Source organism: Anguilla rostrata, chromosome 9 (genome assembly GCF_018555375.3).
Source record: "Anguilla rostrata isolate EN2019 chromosome 9, ASM1855537v3, whole genome shotgun sequence".
NCBI classification, from domain to species: domain Eukaryota; kingdom Metazoa; phylum Chordata; class Actinopteri; order Anguilliformes; family Anguillidae; genus Anguilla; species Anguilla rostrata.
The window spans coordinates 6,675,001-6,700,896 of record NC_057941.1 but is presented as its reverse complement, the minus strand read 5'-3'; the positions used below and the strand labels follow the sequence as shown (position 1 = coordinate 6,700,896).

Genomic DNA, 25,896 nt, shown 5'->3' with positions numbered 1-25,896 from the left:
GGGGTCGGCGGTTCGTCACGTGTGACGGTTTCGCCGTCTCTCTCTTCTCCCATCCTCACCCCCCCCCATCCCCCTTTGCCGGACCGCACCCCCAGTTTTCGACGCTGGCTGTCGTCTACAGGAGCTCCCTCCGATGTAGCGTTCGGGCGGGGCAGGCCGTACGGGTCAGCGCGACGCGGCCCGGTTTTCCCCGTCTTCGGGGTGTTCGCGAGATTTCTGGCGCCCTGCTGCGCGCTAGGCGCGTGCAGGCGGTCCCGGCGTTGGTAGGCGGGCTGAGGAGGTTAGGACGCGCGGCGGCCCCTCGGTGGAGATCGAAGGCGCGGTTTTTCCCATCGTCGCGCAGCGGCCTCCTCCTCCTCTCGTGCGCCGGGCCGCGGCGAGGCGCTGGGAGCCGCCGCTGAGGATTAGCTGCCTGAACGGAGCGCGTGCAGACTGGCGTTCTCTTTCCGCAGCCGCGCCGTTCTCCCCCCCCCCCCGAAGGAGAGAAGGTCGCGAACCGCGGCTTCGCTAACCGTCCGCCCGCCGCGCGCTCCGCCCTCCAGGCGCTCGCTTCCGTGGGGGGGGGGGGGGTGCCGAGCGAACGCCTCAGGCGGGGAAACCCCCCAGGGCTTGAAAACTCCGCGTAGCGCGGTCTGCGTTCCGAGCCTCATGCCCGCTCTCGCTTCTGCCGCGGTCGACCCGGTGAGCTCACGGCCGTTCTTCCGGAAGGATTCACCAAAGACCCGTTTCATCTTTTTTCATCGCTTTCTGTCGGCTGTAAAACCGCTGCTGTAGGCCGGGGCGCTGGAGCCTCCTGTCTTCCGATTGGACGCGTGAAGCGGTCGGGAGAAGCAGCGCCGCCGAGCCTGAAGACCCTTAAAGTGAAGGGTAGCGGCGGGACTTCGCGGGCGGACTCCTTAGGAAGCCGCGACCCGCGAAAGCGCAGCCTCAGCTCTGACTGCTGACCCCCCCCGCCCCGCCCGCCCACCCACCCACCGGCCCTCTCGGCGCTGACCTCTGACCTCTGGCAGATGGTCGCCGTGGACACCGGAGGAGGCGCCCTGGCTTGCGGCGTCGCCTTCCGCTCCAAGGACGTCCCGTCGGTGGGCCAAGGACAGGAGCGTAGCGTCGTAATCACATCAGGCACAAGCTCTCTCCAGCAAACGACTTCAACCTCCCTCTTTTGATTTGTCTGGTGCAGAGAGAGAAGAGAGAGAGAGGGAGGGAGGGAGGGAGAGAGAGAGAGAGAGCGGGCGGGAGAGATTGGCCCTTAAGACGTAGCAGAATGGTCCTGGCCCGGGTCATTACGGTCACTTTCGTTTGAAGAATAACTTGTTTTTCGGTTGTTTTCAGATGTTTTCGTCTGCGTTTCTCCCCCTTCCCCGCGCGGGTGTATTACACGCGACGCGAGAGAAGAGCTTGCCCTGCAGGCCCTTGTTAAAACACTGGCAATAAAACCAATGGAGCGTGCGCGCTGTGCGTCACTGGGATCAGAAAGAGCCCCGCTCCTTTCCGCGAAAGCGCTTTGCTGCATTCCCGCAGATTAGTATTAAAATACTGTGGAAGCGGGGCTGCTGTGGTGTGTCCTCCAGCTCCACACCTTCCGGTGCCCTTGAAGCCTTCCGTGCTGCTTCTTCTCAGAGCAAAGAAAGTAGAGTGAAAAAAAAGATGTTCTACACGTATAATTCTGTTAATCAAAAAAGACTTCTCTTCTGTTTTATTTCTTTTAAGTCGGGCGTGATTCTGCACGTACATACGTATACATTCATTGTGATCACCGTTTTTTTTTTTTCCCTCCTGCCAATATGTTCGGCCATATGGCGTCTTTTGGATTTCTCTCGCGCGCGCTCTCTGCACGTTTCTCATAAATAATCGAGCGATCAATCAGCGAAAGGGGCGCGTTGTTGCGTGCGAGGCTGAGGGCTGCGTGGTTCCGATCGTCCTTTCGCTTTTCCTGCGTCGCGGACGCCGCTCGGGCACGTCCCGCCGTTAACGGGGCACCTGGGAAAATCGGCTGCAGCCAGCCGCACAATTACCATTAAATATGTATGTCTAATCTTAGCCCCAGCGCGGGTTTCCTGCAGAGAGGAATCAATAGGCATGGCGGGCTCGGGGTCCCAGGCAAAGTGCTTCGTTGGACGCACGGACACCCCACGCGGTGGGGTCCTTAAAACACCGTTCGCTAGGCCGATATTTAAATGCGCGTTGTCCACCCGACTGTTTCCCTGGGTTTTTTTTTGTTTTTTAAATAGAACCCACCCCCCCGCATCCTGTTTTAAATGGAACGAGAGAGACAATATCTGTAGCAGTCAGGGCATTAATTTTGTCCATTCCAGGCTCCCGTAGCTGTGGTTAAGGCCGGGGAAAGCTCTCCTGACTCTCTCGCTTGTGCGGTGAATGTAAATAATGCGAAATTGCGCTTCATCTAAACTGCTGTCATAACGCATTTCCCCGGCCCTTAAATCTCCCCCCCCCCCCTATCACCGCCGCTCCCCCCCCCCAAAACGCCGCGAGCCGCCGCTCTTATTGATGCTCCGGTCGGGCGATAAATAATTCAGAGGGCGGTTGATTTAAATTCCTGAGTGTGTGTTTTTGATGTTTCTCGCACGTATGGATTTGTCTGATGCGTGTTACAGGTGTAAAGGTTTTGCGGGGAGAGCAGCATTTAGCATCATGCGATTTGACAGAAACAAGATAAGCGTCTCCCCCGGGGCCCAGGCAAATTTAAGCGTGTTCGATTGCCTTTTTTTTTTTTTTCCCCTTCTTCCCTCCCTGCCCCTGAACTGTCTGTGTGCATCTGGCTCGCCCCCCCCCCACCCCAGCTCGTAGTGCTTTCTGTCCTCAGGTAATATGGTTGTTGTGGAAGGGGAGGAAAAAAAAAAAAAAAACCCCACCTCGAGTCCCAATTATATTTTCAGCCTATATAAAATATACTGTCTGCCAAGTTCCCAGGACTACGGGAAATTAAATTGGCACGGAGTTTGTCACCGCCAAGTGCAGCCACGTTTAATTCTGAGAGTCTGCCAAAACCTGCCGTGTAATTGTTAGTTAAGCAATTGTGCCTGCGCGCTGTTGTTCCTTTTGTATATTTATATAGATCGTAGTTTAATGAAGACAAGCTCTCTCGCAGCTTGGTCCTTCCTGCAGTTAAGTTTGAGTTTGAGAGCTTTGTCTCCCCCCCCCCGACTACTGGAGCCGACCCCTCTTTTTTTTTTGCGGGTTACAAAAAAAGGGGGACCCTTTTACTCTAACATTTGCTGCCCTGAAAGAGAGTTCTGTGCTTTTTCTTTTCGTTTTATAAAAGGCCGTCCTCTCCACCGGAGTTGCCGTCCTCTTTACATACTGATAAGACGTCCATTATCCTTTGAACTTTCTCCGCACAGAGAGAAATGGCTTCTATAGAGGCAGAGACCACCCCCCCCCACCCCCCACCCCCACACACAGGTCTTTCCACCTTTGTGCGGAGTTCTGTACATGATGAAGAGCTCCTCAATCTTCCATCTGATGGAAGTGTTGAGGCGAAGCTCCTCCCGGGGAGGAATAATGGCCTTCAGAGCCCCGAAAGAGTGGAGGTGGTCTCCGGGCCGGGGGCCGGGGGGGGGGGGGGGGGGGGGGGGCAGGGGCAGGGGATTCGGTTAGCGGAGGAACGGGGCGTTCACGTGCGCCGGCGAGGGGGACGTTTCCCCCGGCGACGACCGGTCGGCGGAGGCGTGGTGTGGTGTTGCCGCGGGAGCGAGCCCGTCCCCCAAAAGGCCCCCCCCGTATCTGGGCCGGCCAGCTGCTTCTCCCTCAGCGCTGGGGCGCGGTGGCGAGTCCTCGGCTGCGCCATATTGATAGTGTTGCTCGGCGACGCGGTGACAGGTGGCGGCGGGAGCCGGCGCTCTGACGCGTCTGGACCCCGGCGTGGCCTGGCCCCGCCCGTTTTTATCCAGACGGACGGACGGGGAGCCAGACGCCGCTTCTGTCGCTTCCCATCGTCCTCCGGTGCGGCTTCGCCGGCGAGCCGAGGCGCTCCTGCAGCGAGACCGACAGCCCCCCCCCCCCCACCCCCCCACCCCCCCCCCAGCCCCCACCGGACCGCACAGATCTGCCACAGCCTGCTCCGGACACAGCCGGCTCAGTCCGTTACCTAGCGACCGCAGCTGGGGGAGGGGGGGGGGGCACATACAGTACGGCGACATTTAAAAGCCTCGTCTGGTTTTCGCCCCCGCCTGGCCCGCCTGCCCCTCCCAGCCACCTATTGTTCTCTCTGGAACAAACTCAAAAAACGGGGAAATTAGGGCAAGCAAAAATCCGCTCTGAAAACTATCCCTTTTTTCTTCTTCCTCCAAAGGCCATTTTGTATCAAATGTTGGAGGCGGCCGCTGGTGGAGAAGCGGTTTCAGCTCCTCTCTCTATCTGGGTGTCGTGTCCGATCGAAGCGTATCGAGGGCGATTACAGGCGATATCCTCACGGCTCCTGTAATTACATCACTGCTTTATTTTCTCAGCGGCTGCCCGTTTCTACGGTGACCCGCCTGGCTACGTTTTTAACACGGTGTCCGTCTAATTCACACAGATCTTTATTTCATTCGGGTCAAGTGCCTCGGTTAAGAGATACAAAAAAAGGCACCGGTCCCAAATCTGGTTTCAGGTCCGTTTTCGTAACCAGACATTCAAGCTAACCACCCACGGTGGCGGAAGGCGTTCTGTGGCCACGATGAAGCGCAGATCTGCAGATGGATTGTCACTCACAGCCCTGGGGTGAAAGCTGAGACGTCTCCTCTCTTCTCTGACCTCTCTAGAAGCTGCTGCCTGTGCCCCTGTTAGCTACGACACCTGATCGTGTGTGTGTGTGTGTGTGTGTGTGTGGTCGGCCTAGGCAGCAGACACATCTAGCCTAAAACCCGCTGTTTTCTTGTGTCTTACAGGTAGAAGACGCCATGCTTATGTTTGATAAAACTACTAACAGGCATAGAGGTAAGTCTACCGTGTCTCTGTATGTGTGTATGTTTGTGTAGTTCTTGTGTGTGTATCTCTCTCTTTCTGATCCCCCCCCCCAGTACAGATATTGGGTGTCTGTTGTGTTCTGGCCTGAAAAAACAGGATCTATATGAACGATTTTCTTTGTACTACGCGTGCTATAGCACAAATTTAATTCACTGAAACTTCCTCCAAGTCTAGTCCAACTGCTTACTAATGACCGTAGGCCCTTCAGTCAGCTTCTGTGCCCGCCTTTGTTTCCATGGTCACTGTCGTTATCGGGGCATTGTGTCCTGGGTATAAGGCGCCACTGTTTGTGTTCGAACATGCGTCAGGGTGTCATTGAGGCGTGTCGGCTGATTGCATGGGCATTAGGGGTACTAGGGCTGAATGGAGAAACGTCCCAAACATTGATTAGTTTGGTGGGGGTGGGGGGGTTGGGGGCAGATTTGAAACAAACGAAATTGGGCGAGATTTCCTCCCGCCCCTTTTCGCGGACGGGCGATGGCAATCTGGCGCTTCTCCCTCTCGCCTCTGGCGTACGGGCGCGGCTCCGCGGTGCGATAAGGGCTGGGATAAGGGCCCGGAGAAGCGGCGTCTTTATCGCGTCTTATCGCCTCTTCATCTGGGATTAGGGGCCCGGCCGCCCCCGCCGCCGCCGCCGCCGCCGCCGCGGCAAGCAGAGGACTTTCCAAAGACACGGCAGCCTCAGAGCGCGCCGCTACGCCGGAGCGGGTAACCGCTAACCTTTACCCGCCCGGACATGGCACGACTTAGCCCCGGCGGCGGAGGGGGGGGGGGGGGGTCACCGATTCGCAGGTCCCCGCGTTTCGTTCCAAAATAAAAAAAAAAAAGCGATTCTCCGCCTCCCAACGCGGATGTTCACGGGCCTCCGTGCTAATTTTGTCCTTCCCGTTACCCAGAAGCCTGTGGGTTGCGGTCACCAAATTCCCCCGTCGTTTCTCAGACCGCCAATCGCGTCATTTCACACGTAAACGTGGATTTTTTTTAGGCCCAGCTTTTTTTTTCTCTTCTCCTCCATTTCCTCTCAATATGGAAAGGCCAGCCACACACCGCAGCACACAGTGGTGCTCCTGCTGCTGTCTCCACAGCGCGTCTGGGAGAGTGTGGAGCGTAAACGAGCACTAGCGCTCTCCGTCCCAGACACGTGACGTCACCAGCCGCTGCTTTTTCGCGCCGCGGCCCACGAGCCGCGCTCGCGCAGACGTGAGTCAGAGGACGACGCGTCGGCCGCACGCCGGCCTTCGGCTCGCGTTTCTTCGCTCACAATCCATTTATGCGGCTGGGTATTTACAGCAGCTATTCAAGGTTGCCTTGCTCCAGGGTACAGTGGCAGTCCCCCCCCCCAATCTGGATTTGAACCTGCACACAAACCGTGTACACAATGACACCTCCGTATTGCATTGATGGGTTATTTTATTTGGCTTCTAAATGTCAGCAATGCCCCCTTCTCCTGGCATGTTTCTATGTATATCGCTGTATATTTTTTGAGAGGCAAAATTATTGTATAGCGTACGTAAAACCCTGATGCGTGTTCCCATGTCACCGTCGAAAACGTTTATTTCGGTATCGTGAGGTGTTATGAGGTCGGAAGGGACGGCGAGTCGGTCTCCCAGTGTCTGCCGTAACTGTGCTCCCTGTTTGACTCGATGCGCCGTCCAATCGCAGAGCCGGGCTCCTGCCTCTTTAGTCTCTCCTCCGCAGCCCTGTCACTTCGCTGCCGGTGATGGACGCTTTTTTTTTGCTCCCGCTCACTAAGGACCTGCCTGCGCCTCTCCCGTCTCCCAGACGCCTCAGCCTGCGCCTCAGTTTGCGATGTAAGCCGTTTTTATACATCCCGGTACGTGGGGGGGATTTCACACAAGGCCACGTTTTTTTACGATGGAATTTTGTTCGCGTCGCGAGATGAGGCGCAGCGTTAATCGCACGTGCGTTAGGTCTTGCCGGGTTAGCCGAGCGCGTCGCGGGTCAACGCGCGTGCGTTCAGGCGCACGTTCTCCCGGCTTGTAATCGAAGCTCGCGCTCGCCGGCTGCTGTAGCTCACCTGCGCGCGCGAGCGAGCGCTAAGTGCGCTATGCTAACGAGCCCTTTCCGAGCTTCCCGCCTTTCGTTCCCAAGGTTTCCCGGGAGACCTCCCGCAGCCGCAGCCGTCCCCCTCTGGCGGCGTCCTCCTGCCCGCACGCGCGCGCGTTAGGAGCTCCCTCTCGCGAGCGCGGCGCGTGTCCCGTATCTGTGGAAACGGCGATTAGATTAGATTTCGAGGAAACGGAGCGCGGGAGGGTCAGGCCGAGGCCGAAGGTTTCCCCTTTCCCCTTCCTCCTCCTCCTCCTCCTCCTCCTCCCGGCTGCTCCGCAGGTACGCTCCCGCGCAGGCCAGCCGCGGTCGTTATGACTACGCTGTCTTTGTGGGTCGCGGCGCGGCCAAGGTCAGCCGCCAAGGTCAGCCGCCGAGCCGTCTCCGTAACTAAGGATACGGGCGGTAAAAAGCGGCCCGAGCCGGCGGGCGAGCGCGAGGACGAGGTTTAAGAAGGCGAACAAACGACTCGGAAATGGCGCGGCGGCGCGAAATCAAACGGGCGGGACGGGAGTCTGGCGACGCCGCAGGCCCCGCCCCCTCGCCGCGTCTGGCGGGGGTTGTTATTACTCATGAGCGGGCCGTGCAGGTGGGCGTCGCGGGGAGCGTGCCCGGAGACGCGGGCGCTCGGAGATGCTCCCGCTACGAGCCGCGCGGCGCCCGCCGCCCCGGCGCCGTTCAGAGGGGATAAAATGGAGGACGACTGTGTTTGAAATTGAGCTCTCCGAACCCGGCAGCCCCCTGCGCACCTGTGCCCCTGTGCATTCTGGGGTAGAGTCTCCTGTCGAGCAGTCTCAAATCCACCGGGCCGTGTGTGTGTGTGTGTGTGTGTGTGTGTGTGTGTGTGCATGTGTGTGTGTGTATGTATGTGCGTGCGTGCGTGTGTGGTGGCGTGGGGCATTGTTGAGGTCATGGACAGCCTCTTGCCCGCCCTCCTCTCCCGCACCCTCCTCTCCCCGCCTTCCTCTGTCCTTCTGGTCCCCTCACACTTTTACACTTGCTTTGAAGAAGCCCCTTTTCGCCTGTGCACTCTCTCTCTCTCTCTGTCTGTCTGTCTGTCTCTCTCTCTCTCTCGCTCTCTCTCTCTGTCTGTCTCTCTCTCTCTCTCTCTGTCTGTCTGTCTCTCTCTCTCTGTCTCTCTCTGGCTGTGTTAGAGGAGATGTGCGTGCCCTGAGAGTGCAGTCTGCAGAGACCTGCGTTTTCAGTGCGTTTGCAGTGCGTTTGCAGTGCGTTTGCAGCGCGTTTGCAGCGCGTTTGCGCCGCCACGACACCCCAGTGTTTGCTCTGCCGTCTCCATTCACCTGACAAAAACATCAGCACCTCAGCTGCCCAATTAGTCCCAGGAGCGCGGTGTGCGAAGTACGGTCATAACAAGAGTTCTAAGAACGTTTCGCCCACTGCGTTAATACCGCGATAGGTCATTAACCAGCCTACTCAGGCAATATACCGCCAGGCCACACAGGCTGCGGTGGTTCATACCTCTCCCTTAATAACAGGGTTATGATACCTATATGCGTATCAAAGCAAAAAATCCACCAGCTCTGTAAATATCGGGACTTTCGTTATTTAGAGCAGTTTTTATTTGTGCTTTTTTCCCCCACTTTCATCAGGTTGTATGAGCTCTGTCTTTAATACTGGTTTTTAAAAAAATATAACAGTCCTTCACTGCTAACTAAGATTTATAGCGGCTTTTGTTTTGAAATGTTACTGTTATTTACAGCACGTCGGTCTGCTTTATTTCGAATCGTACGCATGAGAAAGAGCTGGAGAAATATGTTCCCCCAGCGAGCGTGCTATCTGAACAAGGCACATTTCATTCAGCTCACACTTTACCGTGCGACTTTTGCCACATCACCTCACAATAAAACCGCCAGTTTTGCCCGGTATTCTTAAGATATGAAATATGCACCTGTAAATTACAGCATTCCAGGTCATTACAACATACTGATTTATATAAATTTCAGGGACCGTTTTGGGGAACGCGGTCTGTTGCTGTTAATTGTGATAAAGGGGGATGATGAAACCATATGAAAGTTTTGTTTTTGCCTTTTAATGTTAAAGCATGCCTTTTAAAGACGATACAGAATCCAAAAAATTAAATTAAGATTTTGCTTAAAAAAGAACAAAAAAAAAGGAAGAAAAAAAAGATTGTTACAGACTGAGATGCAATTTGTTTTGGAATGATGCAAGTATCAGTAACCTAGGGTCAGACTTGTCTAGTGCCAAACAAGGGCTTTAAAACACTAAAATATGCTTCTTTCTCGCTGTACATACTGTGTATGTGTGTGTGTGTGTGTGTATATATGTATTTGTGTATCTGTGTGTGTATATATGTATTTGTGTATCTATGTGTGTGTATGTGTATTTGTGTGTGTATGTAGCTGTGCGTGTGGGTGTATAAATGTATTTGTGTATCTGTGTGCGTGTGTGTATGTGTGTGTGTGTATCTGTGTATGTGTGTGCGTGTATGTATGTATCTGTGTTTGTGTGTGTGTGTGTGTATGTATCAGTGTATGTGTGTGCCTGTGTGTGTCAGTATAGGACAGTAGGAGGAGCTTCTTTTGATGGAAATAATGGGGTAGCTGAGAGCCTATTGATCTGAATAGGAGCGGGGAGCTGAGCACAGGTGTCGGTGAGAGCACGGAATTCCTGGCTTTGTGCTGGGATGGGTGCTCAGGAGCAGGCGTTTTGTGTGGAGCTGGCTTTTTCGGAGCTCAATGGGACGGGTTTGTTCTTGGAAGGGGAACAGAAGGCTGCATTGTGTGCCTGTAATCTGCTTACTCGGATCGCCAGCCTGAGGATGAACCTGGGCTCCTGCAGGCAGCGCAGAGTCCATGTCCCAGCACTGCGCTACGCGCTGCCAGGCTGCGCAGAGTCCATGTCCCAGCACTGCGCTACGCGCTGCCAGGCTGCGCAGAGTCCATGTCCCAGCACTGCGCTACGGGCTGCCAGGCTGCGCTACACGCTGCCAGGCTGCGCAGAGTCCATGTCCCAGCACTGCGCTACGCGCTGCCAGGCTGCGCAGAGTCCATGTCCCAGCACTGCGCTACGCGCTGCCAGGCTGCGCAGAGTCCATGTCCCAGCACTGCGCTGCGTGCTGCCAGGCTGCGCAGAGTCCATGTCCCAGCACTGCGCTACGCGCTGCCAGGCTGCGCAGAGTCCATGTCCCAGCACTGCGCTACGCGCTGCCAGGCTGCGCAGAGTCCATGTCCCAGCACTGCGCTACGCGCTGCCAGGCTGCGCAGAGTCCATGTCCCAGCACTGCGCTACGCGCTGCCAGGCTGCGCAGAGTCCATGTCCCAGCACTGCGCTACGGGCTGCCAGGCTGCGCAGAGTCCATGTCCCAGCACTGCGCTACGCGCTGCCAGGCACTGTCTGTGCCTGCGTATGCACACTGCTGTGTGTGTGTGTGTGTGTGTGTGTGTGTGTGTGTGTGTGTGTGTGTGTGTATGTGTGTCTGTGTGTGTGTGTGTGTGTGTGTGTGTGTGTGTGCCTGTGTGTGTGTGTGTGTGTGTGTGTGTTTGTGAGTGTGTGTGTGTGTGTGTGTGTGTGTGTGTGTGTGTGTGTGTGTGTGTGTTTGTGAGTGTGTGTGTGTGTGTGTGTGTGTGTGTGTGTGTGTGTGTGTGTGTGTGTGTGTGTGTGTGTGTGTGTGTGTGTGTGTGTGTGTGTGTGTGTGTGTGTGTGTGTGTGTGTGTGTGTGTGTGCTTGTGTCTTTGAGCGTCTTGGGCATATTAGCTGCATGTCAACATGTTTCATGCGCATTATTGTTTGTCTCATAAATCTCAGTTGGCAGACAAGATTTCAGACCACAGTGAATCCATTCAGCTTGACGTCACGGTGCACCACACTTTTAAATTATTCACTGCAAACCGCCCTGTATGTATGGGAAAGTTGGGAAAGATAAGGTAAGCATAAGCGTTGTATGATCTGTACTATTACCTAACAGGACTACGGATTAAAGTTTATATAAAATACTGCGAAAAGTCAGTGCTTCTTGGTAAATGGTAAATGGGCTGCATTTATATAGCGCTTTTATCCAAAGCGCTTTACAATTGATGCCTCTCATTCACCAGAGCAGTTAGGGGTCAGGTGTCTTGCTCGGGGACACTTCGACACGCCCAGGGCGGGGATCGAACCGGCAACCCTCCGACTGCCAGACATCCGCTCTTACCTCCCGAGCTATGTCCCCCCCCAAAGTTCACAAACTTTTTTTTTTAGCTGTCTAGCCATCTGGCGAAATGTTAACTGGCTAAGCTGTCATAGTAGGGTGTATCGATTCGTAGAAACTCTGCTTCTGCGGCCCTGTCGGACGAGAGCGACCTGCGTCACCGTTTCTCATCGCGCGCCACGGCGGAACGTCCCGGAAGCGCCCGCCGGGAGGAACGCGGGGAGTTAACATGGCCGCCGCTCACAGAAGACGAAGAAGAAGAAGAAGACGCATTTGTGATGTCACAAAAAAGAAAAAAAAAAGAGAGACAGGAAAAAAAAAAAAAGGCTGTCTCTGCAATTACGGCGACTATTTCGAGCGGCCGCTGTCAGCTGGAGAGTGATTGCGGCTCCGGAGAGAGGAGCGCCAGAGAGAGAGTTTTTCAGTTTTTAGTTTTTTTTTTTTTGGCAGTTTCCTTCGCCGCTGCACGCAGGCCGCTGGCTTTAGACGAGCGGCGTGCGGCCCCCGGCCCTGCTTCCAGCAATTAGAGATTACTCCAGATAGAGTCTCTCACCGCAGGTCTGCCCCCCCCCCCCCCTCACCCCTTTTCACACCCCACCCCCACCCCACACACACAAATCCTCTCCGTTACACTTCCTGGATGTAGTTCTTTTTCTCTCAAAAAACGGAATCGCGGCAGACGGTTTCGCCACACGGGCCTGGAGGAAAAAACGTACCCTACGCGCTGGTCGTTCGCCACGGCGACGACACGTCTGCGTTCGCGGAATATGCGCGAGGAGGGTCATTTTAGGCCGGATGTCCAGGCCGGTCGGACGTTAGTTAGCGAGAACGAGGCCTGGCCTACGGTGGCAGGCTTTCGGCTTCACTACGAAACTGAGCCACTGAGGGCGGCAGCTCCACGCCGCAGTAAAAGGGGAGCAAAGGGAATAGGTAAATATATCAGTGAGCGCCGCCACGCCGTGAGCGTTCGTTTTGCCGGTGTTAACTGCCGAACACGGCTGTGTTGGGTTTTCCCCGCGTACAGTTTCCGCGCGCGCTTTAATTAAGAACGATGGCGGTAATATCTCGGACAGCGCCGGGGCGCTGAGCGGGTCTCTTAAGGTTCTGTGTAGCCGGGGGCGATCTGCTGAGCCCCCCCCCCCCCCGCCCCCCCGTGAGAGGGGAAGCAAGCAGACCTGATTTACTCTCACAGGCCGAGGTAACGTTCAGCCGACAGGACGCCTGAGCAAACGTTATTAGATACGCCCCTCTCTCTGCCTTTTTCTCCCTGGCACCGTTTGGAAACGCGCTCGTCTTTTTTAGTCCACATTAGCTTTGAAAATCCTCAGCGGTGTTTTATTATTTTATTTATTTATTTTCTTCTTCTTCGCATTAACCTGATACGCGCGTTTAGCAGGGGACGTCATTTAAATATTGTATCTGATCATTTCCTCTCCGCCCTTTCACCAAAGCATTCCTCCCGGACCTAATAATGATGACAGAGAGGGCGGCGTGTACGGTGCTGCCGGCAGCAGGGGGGGGGTAGAGGGGGGGGTGTCGTCCTCCCCCTTCAGAGCGGAAATTTGAGGCGCCTCCGGACACGAGCGGGGGCCTCACCCTCCCCCCCCCCCCCTCGCTGAACGGGAAGCTGCCAAATTAATCTCCTTTCCCATCCCCTCCCCCCCCCCACCTTCCGAAAAAAGCCCGCAAACATTGACCTTTTCGCAGGTGCACGGGCGTCAAAGTGGGGGGGGGCCGAAGGAGGCGGTTTTTATTCCGCTGTGAAGTTCGGCGGGCGACCTTTTTATTACTGTTGTGTCGGACGTAACCGCGGCAGATGGCTGGATAAACAGACGCAGCGCTTCGGCGCCGGAGCGGCACGCAGGAGCGGCACGCAGGAGCGGCACGCAGGAGCGGCACGCAGGCCGGCCACTCAGAAGAGCGTCGCCGGCGTGACTCACATCTGTCTGAGGAGGACGAGAGCAGGGGCTCAGAGCACAGACACTCACCACCAAAAACAAAAAAACAACCCAAACAAAACCGTACAGCATTACCGGGCGGAGGCAGGGTTTTTCTGTGTGTGCGTGTGCATGTGTCAGTGTTTGTCTGTGTATGTGCCAGTGTGTGTGTCTGTGTCTCTCTGTGTGTGTGTCAGTGTGTCTCTGTGTGCCTGTCTATGTGTGTGTCCTATGTGTCCCTGTGTCTGTCTGTGTCCTATGTGTCCCTGTGTATGTCTGTGTGTCCTATGTGTCCCTGTGTATGTCTGTGTGTCCTATGTGTCCCTGTGTATGTCTGTGTGTCCTATGTGTCCCTGTGTGTGTCTGTGTGTCCTATGTGTCCCTGTGTGTGTCTGTGTATCTGTGTGTCCTATGTGTCCCTGTGTGTGTCTGTGTGTCGTGTGTGTCTGTGTTCTGGCATTTCTGTGGTTTTTAGGTGGAGAGTATGTGTGTGTGTGTGTGTGTGTGTGTTATGGGGGGGGCTGCTGCCCATCTTATTTTCTTTCCTCCCTCTCTTTTGCTGTCCTCTCCCTTCCCTAGTCTTGTATTAAGAAGCAGAGATAGATTTATTTAAAGGAAAATAAGCAAACAGTGGGTTACCCAGCTGCCGCGGGGGAGAGAAGACTCCCTTCAGGAAATGAAAAGACCAGCTCTGAATTGTCATCATATTGGGAGTCGCGCGACCTCTGACCTTTCGATACGGAGAGAGCCTCTCTGTCTGAGACCCGGCGGAACGCAGTCAGGGGAAGAGAAGCCCGGGGATGGGCGCGGCGGGGGCGCCGGCGCCGTGCACCTCATTTTGGGGGGGGGGGGAACGGCGCTCGCCCCTAATGCGCGGCTTTGCCCCTAGGTTAAGCTCCGCCCCCGGCAACCGACGCGCCGTGCTCAGGAGAACAAGCAGCCTGAACGCCGTTTCTTCTCAACACGCGCAAAAAACACACACGACATTTTTTTTCCCCCCTACACGGCATTATATTCGCTTTTCTCTTTATTTTTCTCTTCCGAGCGATTGCTTGGCATATCATCGGCTGCACTTCTCCACGTGACGGAATCTGAAAAAGGAATTCTGCTCGTTGGATCGCGGCGGCGACGAGACAGACCGGTTCGGTCTGTGCGAATAAATAAATAAGTAAATAAATAAATAAAAGAAAAAGCAATCATATCTTGTTTCCACGTTTTTATACTGGAATGCTGGGTATTTTTGTGTGTGAAGTCCTTATCGCCCTGAACACTGGGCTCTCAGTCACTTAGCGGTGCGATAAATCTGTTTATGAAGCCATCGTATCGGATACTTCACACAAGATGCTCTCATACTTCAAATTTCACACGGCTGTATTTATAGACCTTGCGTTTTTATTTATTTTTATTTTTGTTTATATTTTTTTTGACGGATCCTGCTTGGTGTTTTTGCGGTTTACTCATTCATTTTCGGCTGGTCAAATTATTTGGGTTCAATAATTATTTAAAATAATTTAACTGTTTAGACACCCGTAAAATTACTTGCAATTTGAAAATAAATATCTGCATTGGCACTCATAAAAACTCAGTTATTATTGCATGTGATATTATTGAATGTATGTTTTGGCTAGTAATGTGTCCTGTCGAAAATTCTCAGGAATCCGCCGGAATGTTTCCAAATTTTACCGGCGTCTAAAAAAGTAAAGTATTTCAAGTGTGTATTTGACCCGCGTCTGGTCTGTACTAAACGTTGGAGCGTTTTTCCAAAATGCTGCTTTTAAAGGTCAGTACTGGGGCTGGAACTCTTAGTTCAGCCATTAGCCGTACGCAGCGCATGACGTATCGATGCGAGCGCGGGACAGAAGCGCGGTGTCGTCTGAGGGCGAATCCATCCTGCCGATCTCCTCCTCCTCTTCCTCTCGGGGGTGACATTGGAAGCGCAGTTGTTGTTTTTTTTGTTTTTTTTTCCGCTGCCGTATTACGCAATTCGGGGCTGCGTTTGTCGTGACAGCGCAGGGGAGCGGTGTCCCTGTGCGTTTAATTACTGCACAGAGTCCCCGCCCGGGCCGCTGAGAGGCGCAGTGTTTTGGGTTTCCGCAGCGCCCCTCCTGCTCTCCGCGTAGCGGGATCGGCGCGCCCCCCCCCCTGTTGGATTGCTGACGAGAGCCCGGCAGGGAGGCGCGGGACGCACGCCACGGACGGCCCCTTCGCCGCGGCGTAAACAACGGAGCGCCTTTCCGAAGTTTTTTTTTGTCTCCACCGTCCCAGGAAAGGGCCCGGGCTCGGGAAAGGGCCTGGTTTCGGAGGCCGAACGGGGCAGTTTGAGAGGGGAAAGGGGGCGTCTGACGCGAGAACGTTCTCTCAGCGTGGGGGGGGGGAAAAGGCCGGCTCTTCCTCTCCCGCCTTTTTCCGTCGGCGATGTAAACGGGAGCGGTGAAAGCCGCGCGAAAAACCCGCCCCCCCCCGCCCCGCCCCGCCCCGCCCCGCGCCCGCCGTCTGCGGACGGCAAAACCCCCCTCGAACCCAATCGGGTTTCAGAAAGGAGTCCCTGGCCCCGGCGTACCCCTCGCCTTGGGGCAGATGTGTTATCTAATGAGGTCTCGTGCCTCCTCCACGCTAGCGATCCATCACATCAGGCGGAATGAGTTTTTTTTTCTTTTTCTCTTTTCCCGCGCGCGTCTTCGCTGGCGATCCCAGACGCCGTCCGCCGTCACCCGCCGCCTGTGGCCGCCCAAACGATGGCGCCGCTGAGCTCAACGGTAATTTTTAAACATTAATTTATATGGATTCGGGGGAATAATGATATTCCCAAAATAACCGGCGTGCAATCTCCTTCCCCCCATCCGCTCCCCCCCCCATCCGCTTCCCCCTACGCCGCTCATTGATTTTTAAAATGGGCGGGGCTTCCTGAAAGGGCCTGATGGTTCCTAAGCTGCGGCTGACGAGCCGTTGCCCCCCCTGCCCCCCCCCCCCAACCCGCTATGGGTCTCGATTGAATTTTTACAGCGAATTTCACTTTTTTTTGCATCTTATTTGGACCGTCTGCTCTCGGGGGGGGGGGGGCCCCGACCCCGCCCGGCTAAGCGGGGCCGTCCTCCCGCCCCGCCCCTCGGGCCCAAGCGGATTGGCGGGCGCGGCGGGGCCCCCGGCTGGTTGGCGGGAGGGCGGTCCCCAGCCGCGCGCGGGCCCCGGTGCCAGTGGCTGAGCCCCTTGATGTGGAAATGGTTTTGATGAATAATAAAACAGTGGTAATAACCAGCTGCTTTTGGGGGCACGTGACCCCCAGCACCCCGTCCGTACGGATAATGACTTAACCGGGATGTGATTGCCACATGCATTATTAACCCAGTCCCCCCCCTGCCGCCCCCGCCCCCCTCCCCCGCCAGGCGCAGCCGCCACAGGTGTTTTCACACGACAAACCCAAATATCATCCGCGCTTTCATTTCCTGTGCCCCTCCCTCTCCGCGGGCTTTATTTAGCATCTCCCCCTTCGCCCCGCTGGGAGCGGCGTTTCGCTGACAGGCTGATGGCTGGCGTGTTTAAAGACGCGCTGGCGGTGGGGGGGGGGGGACGGGGGGACAGGGGGGGGATGGGGGGGAGGCGGAGCGCCGTCCTGAGCCCCCCGCCCGCGGGAAACGGGTCGCCTCGTGGCCCTGCCGTAGCGGCGGCGGGAGGAGATGATTTGCGTCCCTCTCCTAATTTAGCGACGGCCATTCGTCCTGCGGCCCCGCGCTCGTCCATCTCCACGGCGCCCCAAGCCAGGCTGCCTGCGGGGGGGGGCGGCGGCTTTCGCGCCCGACCGGGTGATCCTGACGAGGCGCCCGTTAACATGGACAGACGGGCGGGCGAGATAACGAATGAGCGCAGAGCGTCTGACGCACGGACAGGGGGGAGCGGGTTTGCCACGCCCCTCATTGTCCAGGGCTCCGCCCCCCCCCATCCTCCTTTTGTTCGCCTGGCGCTCTTCCTGCCGTCTCTGTGTTCGTACTCGCACGCCGCGCCGACCCAGAATGCCTCACTCCAGAGCACCGGCGGTCCTCCTTTACCGTGTGATGTATATATTTTTTTTACCGCGCGCTTTTTGGCTTCATTATCGCCGATATTATTATTATTATTATTATTATTATTATTGTCCTTTTCCAGCCTAGACTGACAGGTTGCTAATTGCCGTGCGGTTTCCTCAGCTGCGTCGTGCTGACTGTGCCGCGTGCCGGCGCTGGACGCTCCGCTCCTGAGCGGACGCTCTCTCTCTGTCGCCGGCTCGCCTCGCCGGCTGGGTTGCGGTTGGTGGGCCGCGGGGGTGGGGGGGGGTGGGGAGGGGGGCATCAGGGGTTCCTGAGCCCGGTGGGATTTACACTGTGTAGTTTTCTTTTTGACAAGGGCAGGTTCTTCGGCAACCGGTAGCTTTTTCTCTACCAGATCTGGTTGGTTGCCGAAGCTGGTTGAGGGGGTGGGGGGGGGGGGGGGGGGGGTTGAATTGATTGAGATTGACACGCAGTCCTGCCAGAGCCATTCAGTCCTCCCACGTCCGCCCTCCCCCTGTTCTGCTCCGGCTGTAGCCAGGCAAGAGCCTTTCTTTTTTTTTTTTTTACATGAACCCCCATCAATAGTTGATGAGAGGAAGCCATTAGGTGAGGTCACAGAGACGTATGAGGGGGATGATATCATGTCTAATTAGCCCCCGCTCGCCCTGTCGGGGGGGAATGAGCGATAAACTGGGCGTGTGTGAGCTTGTGATCGCGTTTGTTTCTGCCACGGCCTGTGTGTTGTGTTTAGTTCCACTAAATAGGTTAACACGAACACACACACACACACACACACACACATACACACATGAATGCGTGTGTGTGTGTGTGTTCATGCACACGCGCACACACATGCATATACGCATACACACACAGCACACGCACAAACACTGCATACGCACACACATGCATATACGCATACACAAACACGCACGTTGTACATAAAATGAAGGGAGTGCTGCTATAATTTAATTGTTTGAAACTTCCAAGTATTTATTTATTTTTTTCAGGAACACAATCCTTCTCTCTCACCCCCCCCCCCCCCACCCCAGGAAATGTTGCGTAGGGCTGTTGCTGCGGAGGTGAATTCTTCCTCTGTTCTTCTTCCTCTGTTCTTCTTCCTCTGTTCTTCTTCTTCTCCTCTCCTCTCCTCTCCGAGCTGTGTGTGAGCAGCTCAGCTCAGCTCCTCACTCAGGAGCAACACAGCCTCCAACAGAACCGCACTTCTGACCTCTGTCAGGAATATGAATGGGGAAGGAGAGGGAGGAGGGGAATGTCTTTCGAAAAGCCCGGAGTCTCTGTGTTTTATGTACCCGCTGCCAGCCCGCCGCGGTCGTCCCGGCGACGTCAGTCAGACCACCACTCTCGTACCCGCGCCGCGTGGCTCCGCCTCCCCTTTTGGCGGAGGCGAGTTTTCCGACCGACTCCTCCTGGTCTGCTCCCTCGCTCCGGCGCTGGCCAGCCCGCCTGGCTTCCTCCCGAACCTTCGCTGGAACTCTGGGAGTGTAGGCGCCTCACAGGAAGTCACCTCTGTTCGGCTTCTCTTCTATTATCTCGCTCTCACCTCTTATCATCTTTTGTTCCCTTGCTGTCTCTCTCTCACTCTCTCTCTCTCTCTGTCTCGGTTTCTTTCTCTCTCTCTCACTCTCACTCTTTCTCTCTCTCTCTCTCTGTCTGTCTCGGTTTCTTTTTCTCTCTCTCTCTGCGTGCAGGCTGGTGCTGAATGTTTGTTTCTCCATCTCGGGAATTCACTTTTTTGAAATCGTGTGTCTCTGGAGACTTCAGCCAGTGATCCTGTTCAGCTCTGTCCGCTCCCTCTTGAAGGCCACAGCTGGACTCCAAACCCCCCCCCCCTCCACCACGTCCCCCTCTCACACTGTCCCTCTCCCTCCCTCTGAAATTTCCCTCCGTTCACCGCACACCAGCTCCCCCGTTTCTCAGCCCTGTTACCCCTCTTCCAACCGTCCTCCCTCCCTGCTTCCATTTCTCTCATCTCTTGGCCACATTTCCCTGACCCGCGCCCTCCTTTCCCTCTCTCTCTCTCTCTCCCCCTCTCTTTCCCTCTCTCCCTCTTTCACCCTCTCTCTCTTCCTCTCTCCCTCTTTCCCCCTCTTTCTCCCTCTCTCCCTCTCTCCCTCTCTTTCCCCCTCTCTCTCTCTCTCTCTCCCTCCCTCGCTCTCTGTCTTTGTGGGGTGGATGTGACGGGCCCCAGCAGCAGTGAGGGAGGAGGCCTCACGCTGGGAGCAGATCCGCGGGCACTAGGCTCCCGAAGCTCCGCGTGTCAGATGTTCAGTCAAAATGCTAATGGCAGCCGCAACGCGAGGACCGCGTTACTGTAGCGCTAATTGATAAAAAAAAGGGGGGTAAGATGGAATCGCTGGAGCCACCAGCTCCTAGCGTACGCCCAGCTCACATTCAATTACTCCTAATTACGTTAACAGTGGTGAAAGAGTACGGGTTGGGTAACCAGGGCTGTTTTTTCCAGCCGCGCTCTCCCGCCCCTCTGTCTGGCCGCGTGTGACGTCGCTGAGCGTTCTTCCTGTGCGTACGCACCGCGCAGAAAAAATGGCTCCTTTCCGTTTCCTCTCCCTCTCTCTCTCTCGTCATCTAGATTTAGCGAAATATTATTTATTCATTGTTCCTTTCATTTTGGGCGGTAAAGTGCTGTGGAAGTAGCATTTGAGCTCAGCGGTGTGTGTGTGCTGATGTAGGTAGCGACTGTCTGACCACACTTCACTCCAGCTCCACTGGGTAACGGCAGTGTGTGTGTGTGCGTGTGCGCGTATCAGAGAGAGATAAAGAAGTAGAGACGCCATGTTTTCCTGTCTTGACCGTCAGAGATTCTTATTCGTCAGACTCATGCTTTAGTGCAGGGATCATCAACTCTGGCCCTCGAATCCAAATCCAGCCCTGGTTTTCTTTTCTCCCGGGTAACTAGTGCTACTGATTGGCCAGACTGTCTTCACACCTGACTCCCAGGCAAAGGGAGGGTGGAAAACCAGGACTGGAGGACCGTGAGCTGCTGATCCCTGCTTTAGTGATTGAGCTGTGTTTTAACTTGGCTCACCATCACTTATTCACTTCATTTTTGTATTACTCTGGTAGTGTGAGTCTTTGCGAGGTTTGGTTTTTGTTTTTTTTGAGGGGATGGGCATGTATACATGCCCTATGAGATGCGCGTCTCTCTCCAGCACCTATCTGGTCCCCCCCCCCCCCCCGGCATGTCCTGGGGCCATCGGTGACTCCAGTTGACTAAATCTGTTTGCCGACGCACAAAAACACAGCACATGGACCGCAGCTCTGACATCACCGGCTCTGACATCACCGGCTCTGACATCACCGGTTACAGCCGGGCTCGTTTTCCGACGGAGGAGCGGTTCGCCATCGATCGGATCCTTTTTTTTACGTATCGGGCGTTAGGAGGGGGGCCGCGACGCGCGCAGGAAATCGAGTTTTTATAAGTAAAAATCTTCGGTCCAGTTTAGGGGTGGGAGGGGGGGGGGAAAGGGCCCGGTGGGTTTTAACAAAATCAACAGTAAGCAACACGAGCAAATGAAGGAATCGATTTGACATGGAGTTAATTTTTCTGCCTCTAAACGCCGGCTCCATGGAGTGCAGGTGCACGAGGTTAATGAGAACAAGGGTCCCAGGTGGCAGCTCCTGGAGGAAGAGCAGCGTGGAGAGAGAGAGGCGTGAGTGAGGGAGGGTGAGAGAGAGGGGGGGGGAGAGTGAATGTGGGTGGTTCAGAGAGAGAGAGGGAGGGAGGGAGGGAGTGAGTGGGGGAAGGTGAAGGGCAAGGACTAAAGGTGTGAAGGAGGGAGGGAGGGAGGGATGGAGGGTGAGAGGTAAAGTGTGGGGGGGGCGTGAAGGATGGACAGTGAGAGAGGGAGGGAGGGAGGAGAGAATGGGAGCGGAGATAGAAAGTGGCTGAGAGGGATCAAAATGGAGGCGAGCTCACTGTGTCAGCTTGGATCACCGGCCAAACCAGAGCAAAGCATCGGCAGCATTCAGCACCGAGGGTTCCCCCAAACAAGTTTCCATTTTTAAATCCTCTCACCTAAAAAATGGTCCATTTTTTTGTATATTTTTTTTTTCTTTTTTTTTTCCGCGTAGCCCGACCCTGAGAGCATTCAAAAAAGAAAACGCCCCGCCCCTCTACTAAGCCCCTCCCTCTCTGTCCGAAACCTCGACGCGGTACCCGGGCCCAAGTTAAGCTCGCCGTCTCTCGGGAGGAGCGAATAGGAAAGTTTCGGGGGGGGGGGCGGGCAGGGGGGGAGGCGCCCGTGGGCAGGCAGGCGGGTCAAGGCGGTGCCTCTCCCCACAGCGGGCTGGAGAAGGGCGGCGTGACGCGGGGCCCGGCGGCCGTACCTGGGCTCCTCCTCCGCCGCCCATTTCCTCCTCTCCCTCTGACAGATAAGCTCCAGGGGAGAGGGAAAATGGGCTCTTTCAGCCGTCAGATTCCATTTCATCCGCCTTTATCTCCAGAGAACAATGCCCATGGAAAGCCTTATCAGGGCCAGCCTAAGACACCGCCGCCCCGGGGCCATCTGGCCTGATCCACGGCACAGGAGCTGTCATATATATACACACACTATATATATATACACACACACACACTCTATATATATGTACACACACTCACATACACACACACACACAATATATATATATATACACGCACACACACACATACACACACTATATATATATATATATATATATACACACACACACACATACACATCAACAATATATATATATATATATACACACACACAGACACACACACACTATATATATATATATATATATACACACTCACATATACACACACACATATACACACTCTATAAATATATACACACATACACACACTATAAATATATACACACACACACATACACACACTATATATATATACACACACACACACACACACACACACACACAATGTATATATATAATATAATATACACACACTATAAAATATATATATAAATATACACACTCTATACACACACTATATAATAATATGTATACACACACATACCACTATATATATATATATATATACACACACACTACATACACACACACACATACACACATGTATATATACCCACAGATGGTGTGAGGTAGGACCCAGTCTTTGTCTCTCTCTTTGTCTCTCTATGGTCACATGGGGAGCGAGCGTAACCGTAGCGATAGCATCGAGAGGACGCTGGGATCGATTTTAGCTCTTACTGCCCCCGTCAGTGAAATTAGCGAATGACCCGAGTTGGACTCCGATTGGACGCTCTCGACATTGTGTGCTCCTTCCGTCCTGCCAGTAGGCCCGCTCGGCTGGCCGTCCGTGTCACGATGTCAGAAGCACCTCCAGCGTGCCTCACACTCGCGTGTTTGACCGTCATGGACATTATTGTGCGTGCGCGCGATGGAAGGACTCTTCCAGCTTCCACGCCACAATTGTGGAGGATCGCCGGTGGCCGCGTGCCGATCGAGCCCCCACAGGTCCTGGCACTCCGGCGTTTGACGCGTTGCGGTCCAGGTCTGACGCGTGACAGATTTGCTCAGAAATGTGTGAAGGAAAAAGGTCGGCGGGTTTGCGCGGCGTCGCACGTTAGCTTGTTTGTTTTGGTTTTTTTTTTTTTTCGTTGTTGTTTTCTGTTTCTGTGCCCGGCGCCATTCTCCGCGTGAGTAATCGCCCTCTCAGTACGTACGAAAATGGCCTCCTTCGTTCTCCTCCGCGCTTTTCGCTCACCGTGTCACTTTCAATAAGGGGGGAAATAAACCGTCCTCCCCGTCACAGATTCAAATTCACATTTCCATTCCCCGTTTCTCCCCCCCCCCCCCCCCCCAATAACCAGGAGCCTCTTTTGAGAACCAGGCTGTCGTCGTTCGGTTTTGAGGAAGATTAATGAGTCGCCGCATGGAAAATAAAGCATCTCTACACAAATTGTATTCCAAAATAAATAACACGAGAAATATCTAATGCATTGACAACAGGTCTTAATATCCTGCCATATGGGCACGAGATTCAGAATATGCTGCACGCATATTCACAGTAAGATTTCCAAATGTCACATTAATGAGATTTTTGCTCATACTTATGTGGGATTACTGGAACTTTATTTTTTTTGCCTCAATGGAAAAGAAGTCACATTACTCATACTTTACACCAGAACACAATAGTGTGCATGGTTTATGAAATACTGTACGCTGTCAAGTTAAAGATGGCAAAACCGGTCCTACATCGTAATCGACGTCAGCCTGTATATCAGGAGCAATCTTTCAAGAGTGTACATTTTGTTACAGTAGATATTTTCTGTCCCATAAATTTGAAATCCTTGCGCGGTCATGTAGACAGACGGTAAAATACAGCCGAAACTTTGTATTTGCAGAGGAAATAAAGTTGGTAGAGAGACTTGAAGGACTTGAAAAATAAAATAAAATAAAATAATATATATATTTTCCATCGCTCTCACACTGATAAAGATGTCCCAGGCTGTCTGACAACATTCCGCGGTAGCCATGGCAACCGAGGCAGCCCGGACGGCGACGGGCTCGGCGCTAATGAAGGGCCTCGTTAACGGGGGGGCGGAGATAACGAGGGCTCAGTTTAGGGCCCGCAGCGACCGAAACGGAGAGTTTGCAGGAATCTCGCTGCAAGTGAACCCTGCTCAGCCGCTGCCGCCGCTGGTGTGACCCCCTCCCCCCCACACACACAACGGCGGCGGCTTCCCGGTGTTGCCGTGAGTGACCCCGACCGGCCGCCGGTTACACGTTCCAGCGTGCGGCGCCACGCCCCCCCGAGGCTCCGCCTCCTCCTCTAACCGCGGATCGAGCGGCGTGTCGGAATAACGCGGAATTATTTAGTACGCCACGTGTGAAAAAATAGCGCCTCTAAACTCTGCATTTAGTGAAAAGAGGGATTTGGTAAAGCAGTTTGCAGATCAATTATTCTTATCAAAGGAGTACTTTTTTTGGAGCTATTTTGAACATTTTTGAAATGTGTTTTTTTTTTCCCTATTTCTTTGAATAAAAATATCGCATTCGGCTGTTCCCTATCGCCATTCTTCACAGTCCTCTCTGACATCTCAGAAACTGCATTAATGTGGCTGCATATCTCCCGGGCCTGCACGTCATACGCGCCACATGAACGTAGCGTTTGAATTGAGGGTGATTTAAGCCATAAAGCTACCTGCTGAAAGGTTACCTAGCTGATTGGGCGAAGTCATTGCGCGGTCAGTGCTTGGCACGCTGGGGTGCAAAGGTCTCGGGTTTGATTCTTTGCACCGAACGAATAAAGCGTGGACGTGATGGAAGCTGAGCTACGCTACATGGCCAAAAGTGTTTGGACACCTGTCATCCAACATCTCGTCCAAATTATGGCCATTAATATGGGGTTTGTCCACCCTTTGCTGCTATAACAACCTCCCACGCTTCTGGGAAGGCTTTATACTAAATGTGGGAGCATTGCTGCAGGGATGTGCTTCCATTCAGCCAGAGGAGCATTATAGTGAGGTTGAGCTCTGATTGGCCAGTTAGGCCAGGCTCACAGATGGCTTTCCAGTTAATCCCAAAGGTGTTGGCTGGGGTTGAGGTGAGGGGCTTTGTGCAGGCCAGTCAAGTTCGTCCACACCGTTCTCGACATAAACCATTTCTGCGTGGACCTCGCTGTGTACCTGTGGGCATTGTCACAGGAAGAGGTCTCCTCCAAACTGCAGGAGAAACACAGGAGTGTCTACAATGTGATTGCATGCTGTAGCATTAAGATCTGCCTTCACGGGAACTAAGGGGCCAAAGTCCAAACCATGAGAAACCAGCCCCAGACAAAAGGGGGTGTCCACATACATTTGGTCATCTATAGTGTATGTTGCCCCTGTCCCAGGGTTCGAGGGCGGAGATTGGGGACTCCCTGGGGGCCTGCAGACACAGTACCGCGTTCCTCTTCCGTCGTGGTTCACGGGGGCCTGTACAGCGCTCTCGCCGCTCCAGGCTGCTGTGCTGTACGTGCTGCCCGTTCGATTTGCAGCTGGGAGCTGGAAGAGGGATTAGAGGAAGAAAGTAATGAAACAAATCCTTTTATACCTCTCGCTCCCTCTCACTGTAGATTACATATTCTAAATGCAGTTCTTATCTCCGCTTGGCACTTAGTGCATGCGAGGGGGCATGAAGTGGTAATGTGGGAAGTAGCTTTTTTTGTGTGTGTGTGTGTGTGTGTGTGTGTGTGTGTGCGTGTTTGATGGTTCTGTGTCTTGCTCATTGGCAGTTTCTAATACCTTTATCTGTCAGACGGAGAGCTGGATGGCACTGGGGGATGATGTCATGCTAGGTAATGACTAAAACCACTTAGGAAGGCTTTAATAGACTCAAAGTGTTTCTTGATCGGCTGACCTTTTGTACTTTGGCCTAAGACTTCAAGCCAAATGGAGGCTATGAAAGGAAGAACCAAAACCAAACATGGCCACCCACTGAGACACCTACGCATAAACACACACACACACACGCGCACGCGCACGCAGACACACACACACACACAGACACACACACACGCACACACACGCGCACGCAGACACACACACACACACACAGGCGCGCACGCACATGCACACACATGCACGCATGCATACAGGAACTGTAAAGCACAAAGGAACCTTTCTCTGTATGCTGTTCCGGATTTCCCTTTGTAAACATACCAGACCTTCACTGCTGCTCATTGGCTTAGCTGAAG

General features: G+C 54.2%; 1 protein-coding gene and 1 long non-coding RNA gene across 21 annotated transcripts in view; one reads left to right on the top strand and one right to left on the bottom strand.

The window, feature by feature from the left end:
• LOC135262786 (uncharacterized) overlaps positions 1 to 25,896 on the bottom strand; it is a 656,092-nt gene that overhangs the window by 347,334 nt on the left and 282,862 nt on the right. The gene's annotated exons all lie outside the window — the stretch shown is intronic.
• LOC135262780 (RNA-binding protein Musashi homolog 2) overlaps positions 1 to 25,896 on the top strand; it is a 246,435-nt gene that overhangs the window by 122,510 nt on the left and 98,029 nt on the right. For all 20 annotated transcript variants that reach the window (XM_064350001.1, XM_064349999.1, XM_064350000.1 and 17 more), the window contains exon 7: positions 4,890 to 4,938. In XM_064350001.1, the coding sequence (XP_064206071.1) occupies positions 4,890 to 4,938 (49 nt within the window). The remainder of the gene's footprint in view (positions 1 to 4,889; positions 4,939 to 25,896) is intronic.